The sequence below is a fragment of the Diorhabda carinulata genome, chromosome 6 (genome assembly GCF_026250575.1).
Source record: "Diorhabda carinulata isolate Delta chromosome 6, icDioCari1.1, whole genome shotgun sequence".
Lineage (NCBI taxonomy): Eukaryota > Metazoa > Arthropoda > Insecta > Coleoptera > Chrysomelidae > Diorhabda > Diorhabda carinulata.
Window position 1 is genome coordinate 29991024 of NC_079465.1, and position 19664 is coordinate 30010687.

Here is a 19664-nt window from a genome sequence, read left to right on the forward strand (position 1 = left end):
TTGAAGAAAAAGGTGAAATTATTCCTTCAGACCATAATGCAAACCATACAGTGACTCGTTGCTGGATTATCTTCTTCCATTTTGAAGAAAAAGGTGAAATTATTCCTCCGGACCAACGCCAGTTATGAATGGTCACTAACTCAACTGTCAACTTTCGATCTGTCACGTAATAATCATGTGACATTATTGACAGCCAAATATGGCGCGCAATTCAAATCTCGCGCTCTTTTTGGAACGTCCATTTCGATGGTAGTCATTGTCAAAAATTTATTTATGTCAAAACAAATTATAAAAGTGCCCAATCACCATTGTATAAGGAGAAATTATTTTATTTAAAAATAGAAAAATAAATTGAAACTTTGCCTATAGGAAATAAATAAATATCAATTTCAAATGTATTTATAATTAATACAAAAATTACCCCGAAACTCTGCGGAAAATTATGAAACGCTATTCATTTTGTCGATAGATGTATTTCAATGTTTGTTGTGGCACATAGCCAGTAGTGCAGTTACTTTGTTTTTTAGGAATACAGTTAAAATTTAGTTTTAGAAATATCTATTTGCTACGGGGTGTACTTTCGGTCTAGATATTAACACTTTTTTTCAAAATTCAGTGGTTAGTGACTCCCAATTTAATATTATTGGAATTATAACGAGCCGGTGTCAGTCATTTCACTCAATTGCAAAGTTTTGGGGATCGAACTTCTGTATTTTCAAATATATATACTAAAAATATTTTCATTTTCAGCTGAATTTTGAAATATAATTAATTTTATTTACATTCATAGCTATCACTCTTGATGGCTTAGCTTAGACTAAGAACCAGTGCCTGCCAGACATATGCCAAAATTACACATTTTTGTTCCATTCTTACTACAGTAGTTTAGAATACTCGGGGGGGCTTATCAACAACTTATCTAACGGGTAAGGGTCTACAATAAATAGATTCATTGTTAGTACCAAGGTTTTCATCCATATCCAACCGATATGCATATTAGGATACCACGTACACCGTTACCCAAAGATCTACTGTCCCCCATTCATACTGCAATACTGAAGAACCCAGTTTTTACAGCTCCCCTATTATTAACTCTAGCTGCCAGAGATCTTCATCTTCTATTTCACGCCCCCCAGGTGTAGTGCTTTCGAGTTCCGTAGTGTCTCACTTAGAGAAAATGTGAATAAAGGTTTCTTCCTCTTCACAATAGAATCTGGACCCTCTGTTGAATCTATCCCCTGTAGATTGCCCCTAAATGTCAGGAGAAAAATTGTACCTCCAAAAAGAACGAACAAAGTTGAACTAGATGTTAATTTATGGTCATATTGAAACGAAGATACTTAAGAGGATTGGATTCACTGTGATATGTTTGGGGAATGGTTGTGGGGGTGTGAGAAAATTTAGAAAATAGACGAAAATTGTCAAAAATTGTTGAAAATGTGAATTTTACAAGGGGGTAATGGAAAATTTGGTTAAAAACAATAAGAGATTGCCACTAGGATAAGGGTAGTACTTTTAGAATAATGAAATCGAATATTTTTTGACTGTACCTCGTAATTAGATGTGTCAGATTATTTATTTTGTGTTGTTTGAAAATTTTGCAACAACCATAGACAAAATGTTTGAAGTGTAGTAGGAATGCATAGAAAATTTTCTAACCTCAAAATGAATGTCCGACAGGCTCTAATTCTCGCTCTATCTGTACGCTTAACCCTAACTAATATCAATGTACATTTAAGAGTGTCAGTGTGCCTAATCTACAAGAGCTTTATAAGAAAAAAAATCGCACATTTTTTTTGTTTTATGTTTTTAGTAACGCTGACTTGAATGGAAACGAAAATTTTAAAAAATCAAGTTTTCGCTTCTTTTCAAAATTAAATTTCGTATATTTGAATAGATGGATGTATTCCGATGTTGCAATATTGTGCAAAAAATACTTAATTAATAGCGTTACGTAAAACAGAAACAAAAGAAAAAAAATAATGTGGTAATACTGGAAAAAGAAACGATGTGTGAGAAGGCGGTTGGTTTTTTTCGTTTCAAAACCGCCTTTTTGGAAATGTAAATGCTGCTATGATTAATATTTTGCTAACATTCGAATCAACCCTCGTAATTAAACAAACAATATATCAATTCCTATTTCGTTGAGAAATTGCTGAAAGCTGTGAATTCATGATAAAACCGCATAAAGAAAACGACAAATTTGCTATGGAAAGTACCGAAAGATCAACTTCAAATTCCTACACTGGAAAAAATATTTTATTGTAATGTATGTTTAAAACAGTTTTATCAGTGTATTCTGGTTGTTAAAATATTTTACACGCTAGAGGATTGTTCATCTTCCTATAACGAACAATCACTTATTACATTGTTGTCGATTTAACGTTTTTCCCTAGATCCCAGGAAAAATATATTGTACATAGTTGCCGATTGAAATTCAAGATTTCCGATTTACAGAATCGTTTTCCTCATGACATCGACAACGCCTTCATTTTACGAATCAAAATATTTTCTACGGTGTTGCCAATTCGATTTTTTCCTGAAGATTTTATGATTCACTGTTAAAATACGTCTAGCGTTGTTGCCAAGTCAAATCTTCATCCTTCAACTCGGTCCGGTGTAGTTTTCGTGATTATTTTTTGCGTTGTTGCCATTTTCAAATTTTTTCTCGAGATCTTACGATTCGTTTACTTCACTTCTATCAATACCATAACCTAAGATCCGGAGAAAAATTGCGCTGTTGCCATTTTTGAATATTTTCTCGACATTTAGCGATCGAAATACGTCTCGCGTTGTTGCCAATACAATTTTTCCTTTAAACTAGAGATATTTTAGTTTTAGTGATTTATACGCTTTAAAAATTCTTCTTTTCTATTAATAAATGATACCAAACCAAATATTTGTTGCGTTGTTGCCATATTGTTTTATTTTTCTCGAGATTTAGTGCTTAGTCGTCTAAACATGCATCGCGGTGTTGTCAAGTCGTTTACTTCACCTCAATCCATATCATATGAAAACTATCAAAAATTTCTTGATTACTAATGTTTATAATCAAATTTGGCAACGGCGTAACTATAGAATAATGATTAAAAGTGATATTTCCGGCTAAAATTAAACATGGCGATCGGGAAATTAGATCTAAGTATTTAAGAAATGAATCCGTTCATTTACAAAGTTGATTCGAACGAAATTGTAGATAAATATTTAAACATACAATATTAAATATAAACGGTGATGGTTTTACTCTCTTAGTTTATGCCATTCGGCTATTTGGCGTCTTGGAGAATTACAGACTTCGTTCCAATGATGTAAAGCCGACCCTGTACATTTCGGACCGCCCAAATCCAACCTTCCTATAACCTATAACACAACAGTCATTTGAAAGAATACGTGAAATTTCTATTTTACCAAAAAATTCGTTTTCTCAGTGTAGAATAATTTTCACACTATAGCACAATAATGTATTTGGGGGTTGTAATTCTTCTTCTTCTTTATCTAATTTGACAGCTGACAAAGAAAGACGTTTTCGGAACGGAAGCGACGTCATTACGAGCGGTAGTGACGTCATGGTACATCCAACGTGGATCTAATCTTTAATCGATTCGATACCATTCAAATTATATGTCATCTGTCATTCATCATGTGATCTACGATTTAATTCTATGCCATTCATGTTATATTGAATTTCCAATTACATATTATGTATTCTATGATCCATTCTGTCACGTTTTATGTCATCCATCACGTGTCTCTTCATCTTGTGTTCTATAATTCTATATTTAATGTGTTTCTGTCATCCATCATGTGTTCCGTGTTATCGATCTTGTATTATTTCATATTCCGTGTCATCTGTCATCCATCAAATGTCCTATGATCCAATCTGTCACTGTCTGTAGCCTCCTATCATCCCATATTTCAAGTGTTCCGTCAATTATCCTGTATTCCGTGTCATTTATTTTAATTCGTGTCATCTGTTAACTATTATGTGTTCGGTGTTTTCCATCTTGTATTATATGTACTAAATTTCGTATTCCGTGTCATCTGTCATCCATCGGGTGTCCTACAATTCAATCCGTCACTGTCTAAAATGTCAAGGATTCTATCATTCGTCTTCTATTCTGTGTCATTAATCTTATAATTCGTGTCATCTGTCATCTATGTCACTTGAATTTCTGCTAGTGTAAATATTATTGGAAATATTGGAAAACGAGAAATTTTGTAAATTTTCTTACCTCATTTTTAGTAACTCGATCCCAATCTAACAGTAAGAATTCTAAATTAACCCCTTCTAAACCTTCTCCAGCTTGGGGTATATCGAATACGAAACTTTCATTGAATACCGGACTAAGAGTTCTTTTTTTGACGTGGGTCTTCTTTTTGGCAATGCGTTGACCTATAAAAACTCGAAAGATTTAAAAACAAAACGAAAAACGTGAAAAATATCGAATAATTGTATGACAGCTGTCAACTGTCAACCTAAAATTGAACGTCAAACTTTAGAACTACAGTGGACCGAAGATTAAAAAAAAGACAAACGTGAAAAATATCGAATAATTGTATGACAGCTGTCAACTGTCAACCTAAAATTGAACGTCAAACTTCAAAACTACAGTGGACTGAAGATTAAAAAAAAGACAAACGTAAAAAATATCGAATAATTGTATGACAGCTGTCAACTGTCAACCTAAAATTGAACGTCAAACTTCAAAACTACAGTGGACTGAAGATTAAAAAAAAGACAAACGTAAAAAATATCGATTAATGGTATGACAGCTGTCAACTGTCAACTAAAATGGAACGTCAAACTTCAAAACTAAAGCGGACCGAAGATAGAAAAACAAAAAAACATGAAAAATATCGATTAATTGTACGACAGCTGTCAACTGTCAACCTAAGAATAAACGTCAAACTTTAAAACTACAATGGACCGAAGATTAAGAAATAGAAAGACGTGAAAAATTTTCATTAATCGTATGTCAGCTGTCATGCAATTACAAGAAAACGTGAAAAATATCGAATAATTGTATGACAGCTGTCAACTGTCAACCTAAAATTGAACGTCAAACTTCAAAACTACAGTGGACCGAATATTAAAAAAAAGACAAACGTGAGAAATATCGAATAATTGTATGACAGCTGTCAACTGTCAACCTAAAATTGAACGTCAAACTTCAAAACTACAGTGGACCGAATATTAAAAAAAAAGACAAACGTGAGAAATATCGAATAATTGTATGACAGCTGTCAACTGTCAACCTAAAATTGAACGTCAAACTTCAAAACTACAGCGGACCAAATCAATTAAGTATAATAACTCACCATTAAAAAGAAGATAAATTTTCACGTACGGATCCGCGAGTCCGGTGACGTCCATTTTGGGTAAATTACGCGCCTTCAGTACGACAACTGTCAATCTGTTCGCAGCCGGTTGCCAACATAAAGACACCAAAATATCCCCCCTACCTTGCGATCGAATCTATGAGAAACGAAAAAAACGATAAATACAATAACTAAATTTGTATTTAGAAAATTTCTAAACCTTCAAACTTCTCGGTTGAATTTCCCGACATACCGCCATCTGTTGGGTTTCGATTTGTGCTGTATCGACGGAATTTAAAGCGCAAAAAACTTCACCTATTATGTCATCCCGACTGTACCTGTCGAAACTGAGGATGACGAAATGCAAAGTTATATTTTGGAGTTGATTGAAAGCTGAAAATAAAATTCAAATTTAATCCCCTATATGGATAATGGTGTTTATTTGTGAAATTATTATAATCATTCAATCACCTGTGCAGGCAACCTTAGAAGAATAGAAGAAGAGCTCACGCCGATATAAGCCTGTCACAACATGGATGACGACCAATAAAACTAAACAGAAATTGGAAATCTGGCAGAGAAAGAAACTGAGAAAAATTTTTGGAGGAAAGCAGCCTTTATATATAATATTTCTCTCAATTTTTCATCATTTTCCAGGCGATTTCCACCGACATTGTTTTGGACTTCATACACAGAAAACTTTCCACTTGGATTTCTGTTTTTTTCCGTACACGTGCACCCAAAAACTTGCCGTAGAAACTTTCTATCTTCCATAATGGCTGTTGAATATCCTTTCATGGGTTTTCCGACATCAGGATAGCGCTAAATCTGGTAAATACGGTGGATGCTTTCATATCTGAAAGGCTTCTCTCGAAACGGCTCTAACTTGGCCTGTTTTGGGTTTCTCAATATCAGAAATGTTTTGCAAAGACCCAAAATGGTTTTCATCCATCCCATCGTGGTTTTCCCATTGTCAGGAGTGATTTTGGAAGAGCCAGAAGCGCCAAATGTGGTGGGTACTGTGGATTTACAACAACGGGAAATTCTGTCACTTTATTTCCTTCAAAATGGCTCCCATCTATCCCATAGCGACTTTCCTAATGGCAGGAACGATTCAGCACAAACCCTAAGTGCTAAATCTATTGAATATGGTGAACGTTGAACCTTGGAAAGTCCATGAGAATTTCCCCTTCTGCAGGAAGAAGAAAGAAAACGTTTCGGGAAAGTTTTAGTCGGTAAAAGTCACAAGAAAAGCATTTCGTTAGCTTATCACAACATCCAGAAGATTCTTATTTCGCGACAAACACTGTAAACACTAAACCGTTTATATATTAGCAGATAAACAAGCCGGAACTGGTTCAATAGTGCGAACGACTCGATTAAATAGATACGCAAAAAGTATTTTTAGATTCCGCCTCGTATATTAATTTCCTCGATGTGAGGAATTTAAAATTTTTGTTTTTCAAATATTCATACACAAGACGGTGAAGAAAAATCACGAATTTTCCCATAACATCGAGGTAATTTTCCTTAAGAGAAATAAAAAGGAAAAAAGGGCACGTACCTATGCCGTAAAAAGTGAAATCTTCGTCGTAAACGGGATTTCTGGTGTTTCTCAGTACGCGAGTTTTCACTTTATGTTGCTTATCGGGCAGAAGTTGTAATTTTACGTATGGGTCGCTCGATCCCAAACTGCTATCTTTAGCCGGCAAATCTCGACATCTTACTACCGAGACTATCAAAGCGTTCTTGTCGTTTTTATATCTAAGAAAGAAAAAGAAAACGTTGCACTATATACTACAAACACGATTAGTCAAAAATATATCTCACAAAAAGAACAAATATATACACCGGTGAACTCAATCAGCACAAGGAGACTTCGCGAACGGCCAGGAGTCCCGCGACTGCGAGGGGAGTTCGTTTAGCGACATCTAGCGGAGGCGCTCCGCGATCCCAGACGGTCAGTAAACGAAAATAGTGAAAGTGTTTTTTGGGCGAACGCGTGCATAGTGAATAGTGGAAATTTTTTTGACTGAATCCGATTTAATTTTGTATTTTTTTTGACGTCCGTGCGTATTGGGGTTACTGCTATGCCCGAATCATCTAACAACTCTTGAAATCAATTGAAGTAGTCAAAGAATTCCTCTATGTTTATCCGTAGACAAAATAACTTACATTTCCAGCCTCTTAAAGCCAGAAGAAGAATATTTAATAACAGATGTTAGCTAATAAGCAGATTTTAGCGTTAAAAACATCTACAGGGTGGTCTTGAAACAAGGTAGTTCCGTGATTTCGTTAAAAGCATGACCACAAATCGTGAAAATGAAAATTTTTTATAAAGAACTTCAAAAAAATTCATAAACTGATAATATACGGAGTATTTAGGGGAAAATATGGTCATTTGACAACAGCGCAATACCATTTATCGGTTCGTGAGATATTTAAATACTTTGAACTAACCCTGTAGTATATATCAAATTGTCGATAAATGCGGTTTTGAGAATAATACTTTTCAATTTTCGCGCCAAAATGGATGTATATGATACGGTGACGTGTCTACGACTTCTTTTTTTAAATTTTGAGGTTTTTACTTCATTTGAATAAATATATAAATCTAATGGTGATCTGTTTCACTGATTCAATGACCACGAAAACGCTAAACTGACGAGTTTTATTGAGATCCTAAGCCTATTGATGAGTGTATACTAGCTTTGAATAAAAATTTGTTTTACGAGAAAAAAACAGCAAAAAAGCAACTTTATATAAGTGAAAATGGGTAAAATTACGAAAAATTCGATAATTAATACATTTTTTTTTGAAAATTTTTATTGAAAACCGTTTAGAAACTAAATGTAAACCACGAACATAACCTAGAAATGCTATTTATTTATTAAGAACTCCATTGGCACTATAAATAGTTTAAATTTTATAATCATTAAAAAATAATGAAAATAATTCAACTTATACCGAAAAAAAAAGTTATAGAGTGTTGTTAAAAAATAATTATTCCAAAAAAATAGCCTACCTGAGTTTGAAAACAAGTTGTCCTAAATAAGAAGCGTTCTGTTGTAAATTCTTTTCGTTAACCTCGATTTCTTCCTTAGTAGGTAACGTATTTTTCTCGTTTTCCGTATTGTAAATCGCCGAGACTTCGGCTTTAGCAATCGGTTCATGTACGGGTTTCATATCGATCTGATTATTAATTACTCCACTCTCCAAAGGTCCAACTACGCTTCCAGTAGGACTTGGAGTATGAGGTGTAGACATCTATCACAAAGACACACCAAAATCATATTCAATATGATATATAAGCACGAAAATAATCATAGATTGATATTTGTCTTCTAAAACCTACCCCTGGTGGTGTTTTAGAAGGACCAGTCGGACTGGGACTCTTCTTCAGATAATGAGTTCCACCCGTAGAACCCGCGGGACTCTTAACTGCTGTCGGTCGTTTGTGAGTGTGGAAAGCTAACGGTTGATCAGGTCCATGTCGTTTATGAGAGTTCAGGACTTTCCTCTTGTAGCAATACCAAGTTACTGCCAGCATCAGCAAACCAAAAATGAGACCGCCAAGACATAGTCCGATAATTGTTGTATAGCCGACTGGAATATCAAAAATCATTTCATCATTTGTTTTAGTTTGTTGATGTTATCTAACAAAAGTTTTACACTAGAACATTTAACGTTAAGTATTTATGCACTAAGATACAATTATTCCTTTAATACTTCATTAATTCTAAGCAAAAATTTAAAATATCCCCACACAATCTAACATTCACCCGCCAAACAACATGGCAGACTGACAAGATCACTGGTTCGATAATAATCAATAATTATTTTAAAACAGAATAATATTCTATTCGATTGAGATCATTAAATCTTTACTCCAACGTCATATCCAATAAACATAGAAAATAAATCAAAATGGCTAATGTTACTTTGTTATGTGCGTAAATATTTTCACTATTTAAGTTTCAATTACTAAGTATTATTTCTTATTTACAGTTAATTTTCAAAAAAATAAAATTTTATTGATCTACCGATTTGTCCGAATACGCTATAAAACAAAGTAAGATATTGTCGGAGTTGCTTACGACATAATATTCCCGGTACACGTTATATTAGATATAATAAATCTTAACGTTAATCCAGAAATGCTGTTAATAGTTCTAAATAAGTTTATTACTGTGAAATAAGATGAAAATATTAGAATTATAAACATTATAATGAAATAATAAGGTATAAAAACACAGTATTTTATAGTTGAAAGTGTATGTTTTTAGTATTATTGACATAATATGTGTTTACTAAAGTTTATTGTTACTGTATTACACTATTGTGTTAAGATGAATTTCTTAGACTTATTTTAAAGATATCGAGATCATAGGTGGGTACAAGATTTACTTAAAAAGGCAAATACTACTAGAAATTATTTGTGCTATTTCTCAGAAATAAAGAAAATATTGATTTATTGGTACTTATTTATAAATTACTTTGACGATGTTTTATTTCATCTAACTTCGAAAATGACATCATTGAACATAGAATAAACAATAAGATAAACCATAGATCTCGTTTTTTGGAGTAAAATGAAGGTAACACTGGTTATTTAGTTAGTAAGTAATGACGTAAATGCCCCTAAATAAAACAAGGTAATGTGCAAAAAATTGTTTTAACAGCTGATGATTTTATAGTTCACTTTTTATGAAGAAATATTACAGTCTACACTGAAATACAAACGCCTCTATATTATAATAAATTAATTATTCGAAAATTTGGTTTAATTCATTGATTCGATTAATAAAAGATCGATTATATTGGTAATAACTTATCGAATATAATTACTATTGATTGATAAATTCATTTTCGAGTTTATGTATTCAACAATCGTAAGACGTAAAAAAACTAATCGATATTAATGCGTTCAAGAACAAACAATGAAAATATCTACAAATTAAGACATAAAAACGGAATTTCATTGTATAATTTAAAGAAAAAACTAATAATTGAATATACATTTAACAATAAATAATTCGCATTGATAGAATATAAGTAACTTACCGCCCTGGACGTGTTTCATTTTGGGGCCCTCTTCGGCCATGATCGAAATGGTAGCACTTATCCCGATTATTAATAAGAGCACCGGAGAAACAAAATGTTATCGCGTTTATGTCAACGATTTTTCCACCGAGGAAACCTCCGGTAAGAATTTCCACTTAGTCATAGACGTAAGGGATGATCAATACTATGTGTTGACGTTTGCGCAATAGAGAAATGTCAAATAAAAGAGGGAGTTAGAATGTGCGGGGTTGTCTAATTTAATCTCAAGCAGAGGGTGGGATTTATGTAAACAAAGTTCAATGGAAATAAAATTAATTGTCGTAGTCAATATTTGTAGCATAAGAACGAAATTTAAGATTTGAAGTAAAACTCATAATTTCAAAAATTATCAAAAAATCTGAATGATTTAGATTTGGTGATTTAGGAGGCTCTAATCAGTGATGTTTTCAATTGTTTATTATAGTGTATAGATTCAAACTGACTACAGGAGATGTTCGCGTTTAAAAAAAGCTTTATTGTACAGTGTCACTCGAAAGTTTGTACAGGAACATGTCACAAAAAAGTTTTTTAATAAAACTATTTATGTTTTATCATTGCAGTTACTGTAAATAGTGAAAAAATTAAAGATTTTGTGAAAAATATTTTTTATTATCGAAAATTGTCATATTTCTTCATAGAATTATTATTTTCAAGTTAATATAGGGTCTATCTGAAAATTCGGTGACGTAGATTATGGTCACTAATCAATTCGGATTATTTAAACGGGAATTTTCAAAATATTTGTATCTTAATATATTTCTATCGAAATTTGTCATATTTTTCCATAGTATTATTATTTTCTTGGATAATTAGATAGAAAGTTTCATTTTAATTCATTGAAAGGTGACTTTGACAGAATTTGCATTTGTCTATGGTTATATGACGTGGATCATATGTCATAACTTTATACAAAATTATTATTTAAATTTATATATAGATATTTATCAATGGTTGGGTGATGTACTGTTGAATAATTAATAATTTATTGTTATAGACATAACTCAGTAGAATAATTTCTTATTTACAATAAGTAAACAATTGTTACGTATTTCCTTACGACTATAGAGTACTACTTTATATTCTAAAGGTATTTCTATGATGCTTGTCATGTCAAGGAGAAGTTTCTAAAATGGGAATGAAATAAGAGTGTGGTTAGTATTTACATAAAAAAGGAGAATATTTTAAAAATATTTTCATTCACGTTGTTTTTATTTTGAAATATGTTGTATTGGATAAAAACATTATTATTTTAATGTTTATATAGAGTCTATGCATAAAATAAAAGCGATTCTAAAAACAAATCAATGGTTTTATTGAATAATTTATTACTCGACATATGACATTTGATTATAATTAGGTTAACTTCGAAAGAGTCCGATATTTATCAATGTCTTAGTGATTTTCATCATAGTTATAGGAGAAATCTAAGGTTTTAGCGGGAATTTTGAAAAATATTTTCATTTACAAAGTTTCTTCATAGAAATCTGTCATATAATATCTTAAAATAATCAATTTAATGTTTATACAGGGTCATTTATAAAATGAAAGCGATTTTAATTAAAATTAGATAACTCTGAAGGGGATTCTACATTTATCTAGGGTTTAATGACGTAAATCATACCAACGGAACAGTTTTGAGCGTTCTAGCAGGAATTTTGAAAAATATTTGCATCTACATAGTTTTTTTAAGGAAAAATATTATATTTTGTCATAAAATTATCATTTTGATGTTTATATAGGGACTAGTTATAAAATAGAAGTAATTTTTGTTAAAATTAGATAACTCTGAATGGGATTCTACATTTATCTATGGTTTAGTGACATAAATCATACTAACGGAACAGTTCTGAGCGTTTTAGCGGGAATTTTGAAAAATATTTGCATCTAAAATATGATATTTTGTCATAAAATTATTATTTTAATGTTTTTATGGGGTCTATTTATAAAATATATGATATAATTCTTATTTAGAGGAAAAATTATGGCGTGATGAATAGATTTTTTCTTTTTTTTTCAATCTATATGATTCCACAAGTACCGAATATAAAAAATATTCTGGAAAATCGACAGGGGTGTAAAAACCGAAGCAAAATAGACAAATTTATGTTAATATCCGAAATTAGTAGTATTAGTACCAGGGCGAGTCAATAATTATTCGAATAATAAATAGCAACGTCGATTTCGTCGATATTTTTTTGTATAAAAATTTTTTTTTATGAATTTTCCCATTGAAAAATATGTAATCGATCAAATCACGCTCTTGTATACAAGGAGGATAAAAAAGAACAAAAGAAAAAACAACAACAACCATGAAAAAATGTTGATTTATTGTAAAAAAAATGATACGAACAAGTTTTCTCAAATTTCCGAGGAAAGAAAAAAATAACGAATCATAGAAAATATATACACGGGTATCTTCTAGACGAACTGTACAAAACTCTAAACGTCCTTTTTGATCTGCATAAAACAAACGCCGTTCGCCTGTTTGTGTCCACCGAACAATACCAAAATCAAACTCGGACTGACGCTACGTTCGTAAATTTCCTTTATCCATTTATCTATGTTCTTGAATATCTTGCAATTGTTACCGTCCAGTTGGTTATTGGAAACGCGCAGATGCGCCACGTTCAAAGAATTATCCTTCAGGGTATCCAAATACGTTACAATCACTTCCCGATTAGATTTGCCCGAGCTGCAGGTCACGTTCGAAACGTTCTTTTCGTCGCCTTTGTCGACGTAGAATTTGTATTTCGAACCGATTTCGTCTACGCCGACGACGTTCGCTTTTTTGTCGATTTTCACGCACTGCCGCAACATGCTGGTAGCGTACTGAGCAGTACCCATCTCGGGGTAGGTCCTTATGTCGTTGTTAACGCCTCCCATGACCGCGTCGCCGTAGTAAAGGTGTTTGCGGAGACGTAATTTCACCAATTTCATACAGGCCAAACTGTCTTCTGTCGAACAATGACCGTGTTGACCTACTTGGATTTTTTCCTTCAAAAATTCCCTAGCCAAAGTCTGAAGTTTCGTTTTTCTCGTTCTATCTCCGGTTATGTTGTAGATTACGCTACAAAAAAAAACATTAAATCATTAAAATGCAACAATTGAATGATGTTTCAAAGTTCAAACATAAAAATAATAGGTTAGGTTATTCTTCTTTCACTAATAAGTCGTCCTATATCTAAATAGCTCTACAATTATCGAATTATCCTCAAACATCAACTGAGACAATTATTTGTTTACAATCAAACAACTAGAAGAGTAATAATCGATTTTAATGGCCATAATCGATTAACGATAAGATTGAAATCATAAAATTAAAGTTTCGAGAGAGGATCTGTCATGATATTTTGGCGCCATTATTCTTCTTTTCCCTATAACTTGTCCTATATCTAAATAGTTCTACAACTATAAGAGTGATAATCGATTAACGATTGAGTCATAATGTTAAAATTCCAAGAGATGGATGTATTATGATATTTTGGCGCCATTATTCTTCTTTTTTTTATAACTTGTCCTATTTTTAAATAGTTCTACAACTATAAGAGTGACAATCGATTATAAAGGCCATAATCGATTAACGTCATAATGTTAAAGTTCCAAGAAGTGCATTTATTATGATATTTTGGCGCCATTATTCTTCTTTTTTCCTATAACTTGTCCTATGCCTCTATATTTATCCAGTTATCGAATATTCTAAACTATTATGAGTATGTTACAAGAACATGCGATAATTTTATAGAAAATTGATGCTTTGAGGATTTTTTTTCGATAAAAAAGAAGAGCAGTACGATTGTTTCTACATTAGAAAAGTCACTATCGATTTTAACGGCTAGAATCGATTTATAATCGACACTAAGATCGACGAAATCGTTCGTCATATTGTTGGAGTTACAAGAGGGCGACAAATCTTCTTCTTTTTCCTGTAACTCATCCTAAATCTAAATAGTTCGACAACTAGACAACACAAACAACTAGAATAGTGATAATCGATTAACGATTGACAAGAAGATTGACGTCATAATGTTAGAGTTCCGAGAAGAGGATGTGTCATGATATTTTGGCGCCATTATTCTTCTTTTTTCCCTATAACTTGTCCTATGCCTCTATAATTATCCAGTTATCGAATATTCTGAACTATTATAAGAAAATTGATCCATCAAGCTTCTATTTTCAACAAAAAAAAACAGTAGGACAGTTTAATATGAATTGGAAGAGTCAAAATCGATTTGAACGGTTAGAATCGATTGACAATCGATACAAAAATCGACGAAAACGTTGATTGTTTTAGTTCTACGATACAGTGTGTTGTGAAAAATCGTTACAATACCTGGTATCGATAATATAGGGATGCATCATTTTCAAGGCGTGTAAATCGTTAGCCAAAGATTGTCCTATCAAGATGGCGTCGGGTGGCAATAACTTTTTCAAATCCTCTTGGACGTCTTTCAATTTTTTCGATACGTTTTTCATCATGTGCTTATTGATACCTGACCATTTCGTCAAATAATCAATTATGGGATTGTCGGGTTTTACGAGGGTGTCGTAAAAAACTTCTAGTTTTTCGTTGACGCAAGAAATTCGAGTCAATTCCAGTTCACCTAAGAATAAATGAAAAAAAAAATGAATTAAGCGGTTACCTCATTGTTTTTAGGCTCTTCTAGATCCAAAAATCATTTTGTTCAATTCAGATCGGATGATTTTTCGATTTTTTAGGACAAAATACAATGAGGGGATCACGGTAGAATAAAATTAAACAATCATTAAGGCCGATTCTGTTTAATAAAACATGAAAAGTTGATATTTTGGCGAATGCGCATATAAATTCCAAAAACCGAATGTTCCAGAAAAAACTTTACTATATAAATAAGGACGCCTAGAGAGTTGTAACGACATAAATTAGAGAAGAGTGCATTCAAATTATAAAAAAAAAACAGTCGTGTATAAGATTTGATCAATAAACTAGTTGTAATAAAATATACCGGGTGTTCAAATTTATCCTACCGATATGAACACAATTTTTTTGTTTCCTAATCAAAATTCTTGCTAATAAGATCTAAAATAACATATTGAGAACCTAATTTTTCGTTTTGGATTAAATTACTTTATTCGTTATCTATTGTCACGTGATTATCACAACCTATTAGAACGATATGACGTCATTGTATGGGAAATAAGCTAATTATCAGTCGAAATCAATTGTTTTTTATAAAAACGTCAATATTTCATTTTGTTTATCTACTTAAACGTGTAATAAACGAAGGACTATTTGAAATTTATAGAAAATTGATTCTTTATTCCTTTTTGGAAATGATAATTCAAAATTTGAATTATTTTCATTCCATACTGACATTTTTATCTATTTATTTATAAAAATATTGACACGTAGTACCAATTTATGTTTTTGCACGTTAAAAACAGTCCTAAATCGAAGAACGATGACGTCACTATATAGTAAACAATCTGATTTATTTATAATTATTTATTGATGATTTTACAAGTAAATAATTTCAATTTTATCACGAATTTAAATTTTATTTTTCATTATAAATAAGTTTTTATCAAAATTTTACATATTTTTTCAAAACAAAATTCCATTTTTGTCTTTATGTGGTACTTTTCAATGATATAAAATCGATTTCAAAAATAGTGCACTTCCCCATAGTTATAGTATAACATCAACAAGTTAAAACGCAAGATGACATTTTTCAATCCCATTTTTATTCATTTCTGTTAAGGGGTTGTGGTGGAATTTGACGAAAACTTTCTTTATTCACAATAAATTTTCAAAAAACAAAAGCCAAGAACAAAAAAATTGGAAAAAATTAACACAAAATGACCTAAACTATCATTAAAATAAAAAAAAGCAAAAAGGAATCAAATTCAATTCTTTTCTTACTAAATTTACGTTAATTGATTTATGAAAAACTAATTTTTATAGGGTTGCGAGACTTTTTCATTGTTTAATTACATAGATCATATTCGTAAGACATCTTAGAGTTATTTTAACACGAATTTTGAATATTATTTGACATTATAAATCAGTTTTTATCAATATTTTAAATATTTTTTCAAAAAACTTCCAAAAAACCGATAAGGATTCACTAACCTGTAGATGTCCTACACATTTCGCAATCTAGGGCGTACATAGGACTGAACGGTGTGACTTTCTTATACCGTTCCTTACTCAATGTATATCCGGAGAATTTCCTTTCTGCCAAACCTTTAATAGGCATAGGAAAATTTTCCTCCACCATCTGCCATCCGGATAACAACAAATCCGTCCTGGAAAATTTATCGGTATTCGGACGAATACCTTTCAACTGTACACCAGTATCTTCAGTATCGGAATCCGACATAGGAAAGGAATTTTTAACTGTATCGAAAACTTCGTCACTTTTTAAAACTGCAGCGTCCAATGTACCGAAATTATTAACGAATTTTTTCATCTGCGTACCTAAAAACGTCAATTAGAAACGAAAATTCTACTAAAAAAATTTGTTAGTTACCGGTTAGAGGTACCATCGATAAATCCTTGACTATATCGCTGCTGTAAGAACTCGGCGTTATCATTTCAACTTTATTCTCAAACTGCGAGCTCAAAAACGGAAACATACTTTCGTGAGCCGAAAAATGATACAAAGAGACATTTTCCACTATCAACAAATTTGTATTTTGTAACCTATTATATTTGTCCAATGCTAACCATCTAGCCGGGGAATAAGGGGCGTGCGGTCCTAGTTGCGAATACATTATCAAATGTTGAAGATCAGAAAAAAATAGAGGAATGCGATCGTCTAGTTCCACTGATAGACTAGCGTTTAAACCTAATTCTCGTAATCTTATTTGAGGACTGTTACGCAATTTTTGTGTTTTCTCACGTAACATTTTTTTCAATTCCAAAAATTCTTCTCCCTCCAGTTTTGGTTTACCGGACGGACCTACTTCTCCTATCAGTGGGGGCGGTAGTGCTTGTGCATCGAGTTCTCTACAAGAAACATCACTACATATTAAACACCTACTCAATTGATTTCCACATACTTTTCAACAATAGATGAGGAAATGTATAACCCAATGGGATCATACAACTCCAAACAACGCAACCATCCTACCTAACCTAAAATATTCAGATATCAGAGCAGATCTTCAAACGCAATTGATCTCACTGGGAATTAACAGCAATGTTACTCTAATATGGAGACCAGGCCATACCGGAGTGTCCAGAAATGAACACTGGGACAACTCTTTTGATAGATCCACAACCATTTACCAAGAATAGATTACGGAAGAATACTAACGAAGAAGAACAGTGGATTACCATCTAAAGAACATTAAAGTAAGCCCCAAGCCTCCGGATGTTGCTACTTGACTGGTAAACAGTCTGGGGTACACTAGGACCACAACCTTTTATAGGTTTCCTAAAAAGACATTAAATCATGTGGAAAACACAAAAAAATCAGAAATATTCATAAAGATCTAGGTCTGAAACAATAAAAGAGATTTCTGGTCCCAAAAAGCCTTTTCTTTAAGCAAAAATGAGATAAGAAGAGTTACCGGTAGGTTCACTACACACTCTTCAGTGGATTACCACCTAAAGAACATTGGAGACACTCCAAGTTACTCATGGTGTCTCTGCAAGCCAAACACCTCCTCTATCCATAGACAAAAGCTATGTACTTATATTCATGCTTCTCAAAGCTGGAAGTGGTGAGCCCCAAAGCCCCTAAATGTTCCTATTTGACTAGTAAACATACCAGGGTACACAATCGATTAATATGTCAAAGTGTTAGCAAGGTAAATCACGGCTTTTATAATATAATCTAATGTTTTTCAAAGTTTGTCCAAACTGATTGAAATATGACAATAATTGTATTAATAATTCATCACACCTGATTCAACAATAAACTCAAAACTACTGAAAATAAACCCATTTATTTTCCACTTTTCTCCATTGTTTTCAAGCAAGATAAAATTCAAAAATAAAATATTGCAATGATGTTTTACTGTACAAGATTATGATACGAAGAAATTAACTGGCTCAAAAACAAATATTTTCAGCAAAACTAATTTAGTCCACCAGATTTAGTCACTTTAACATGATGTTAAAAGTTTTTAAATTGATTATTATACAATGAAGCTCAAAAAAACTAGTTCTAAAAGCACATGATATTATATATTATATTATATTCTAGTTTGTACTAAAATAAGAAATAAACTTAAAGTGTTGGTGAAAATGATGGTAAAAAATCAATAATTTTTAAAAACTTTCTATCAATCAACAAATTATATATACAAATAAGCCGTTTAAAGTAAAAACTATTCATAAAAATATTGAATTGAACAAATATTTAGAAACATTCGTTTTATATTCAATTTATTGATTAAAAGATTATAGGTACTTACGTTTCACTATTTTCTGTTTTTAATCTTTTTGGGTTTGGCTCCTTCAGTGGGTGCATACTAACATTGTCATCAAGTTTTGTTTCTTTGCTTTTCAAACTTCGATCATATTCATTTAATTTTACTATATCCATTAACGCAGCCATTTTTTTCTTTTTATTTTCCAAACGTAATTTCCTTTTGGTAGAGCCGGTCATAGTTTTTCCATAAAATAACCAGTAACTAAAAGTACACAAGTGTCAAACCGTACAAAGACAATGCGTTCATTTTGTTAGTGGATGTTACCTTAGAGTTATGAATTTTAAATATTTCGTTAAAAAAGTGATAGAAACATTTATTACAATTTTTATATAGTCTCGTAGCATTCCATATATTTTGGAACTTAGGCTGGAGTGACAGAAAAAGATTAGGTTACAAAACACGAGACAAAAGCCAAATTTTTAAATTTAAATCTATTTACCTGATACATTATAAAATGACATCAACTTATAATATATTCAAGTGTTATTTGAACTGTCTATTATAATTCGATAACTGGAAAACTTATTCTGTACTTTAAGTTAAATTATAAGCAACAAATTTAATTAACAATATCCACAATCAACGTCTATTCATCTTCTATTTTCAACCAATGGCATTTTTATATGCACATGTTCCCAGTGTCTGGTGAATTTCTGTCAACTGTCTGTGTTCGAGTGTATTTGTTCGGCAATATATGATAATAACCACAGACTTGTCCAGTTATGTAATTATATACAAAAAAAACGCACCTAATAAACCTATTCGAAAGTGTATCACCTAGGATACATTTCACCAAGCACTCACGGCAATCACGCTTAGTG

The 19664-nt window shown here is 32.0% G+C and overlaps 2 protein-coding genes across 3 annotated transcripts; both read right to left on the bottom strand.

Moving 5' to 3' along the window:
- Positions 1-3145: 3145 nt before the first annotated feature.
- Positions 3146-10576, bottom strand: LOC130895198 (synaptotagmin-11). Its single transcript, XM_057802383.1, has 8 exons — positions 10384-10576; positions 8675-8925; positions 8345-8586; positions 6884-7083; positions 5540-5712; positions 5320-5476; positions 4233-4393; positions 3146-3360 (listed from the first exon to the last, which is right to left on the bottom strand). The coding sequence occupies exons 1-8, from the start codon at positions 10421-10423 to the stop codon at positions 3241-3243; spliced, it is 1344 nt and encodes a 447-aa protein (XP_057658366.1). The 5' UTR covers positions 10424-10576; the 3' UTR covers positions 3146-3240.
- Positions 10577-12728: 2152 nt separating this feature from the next.
- LOC130894972 (RNA exonuclease 5) lies at positions 12729-19492 on the bottom strand. 2 transcript variants are annotated; one of them, XM_057802046.1, is made up of 6 exons: positions 19283-19492; positions 18826-19044; positions 16932-17410; positions 16532-16879; positions 14753-15023; positions 12729-13489 (listed from the first exon to the last, which is right to left on the bottom strand). In XM_057802046.1, the coding sequence occupies exons 2-6, from the start codon at positions 19017-19019 to the stop codon at positions 12862-12864; spliced, it is 1920 nt and encodes a 639-aa protein (XP_057658029.1). In that variant the 5' UTR covers positions 19020-19044; positions 19283-19492; the 3' UTR covers positions 12729-12861. The 2 variants fall into 2 exon arrangements, with proteins under 2 accessions (XP_057658029.1, XP_057658027.1); XM_057802044.1 differs by having other exon boundaries at positions 19108-19489.
- Between the last annotated feature and the right edge of the window lie 172 nt (positions 19493-19664).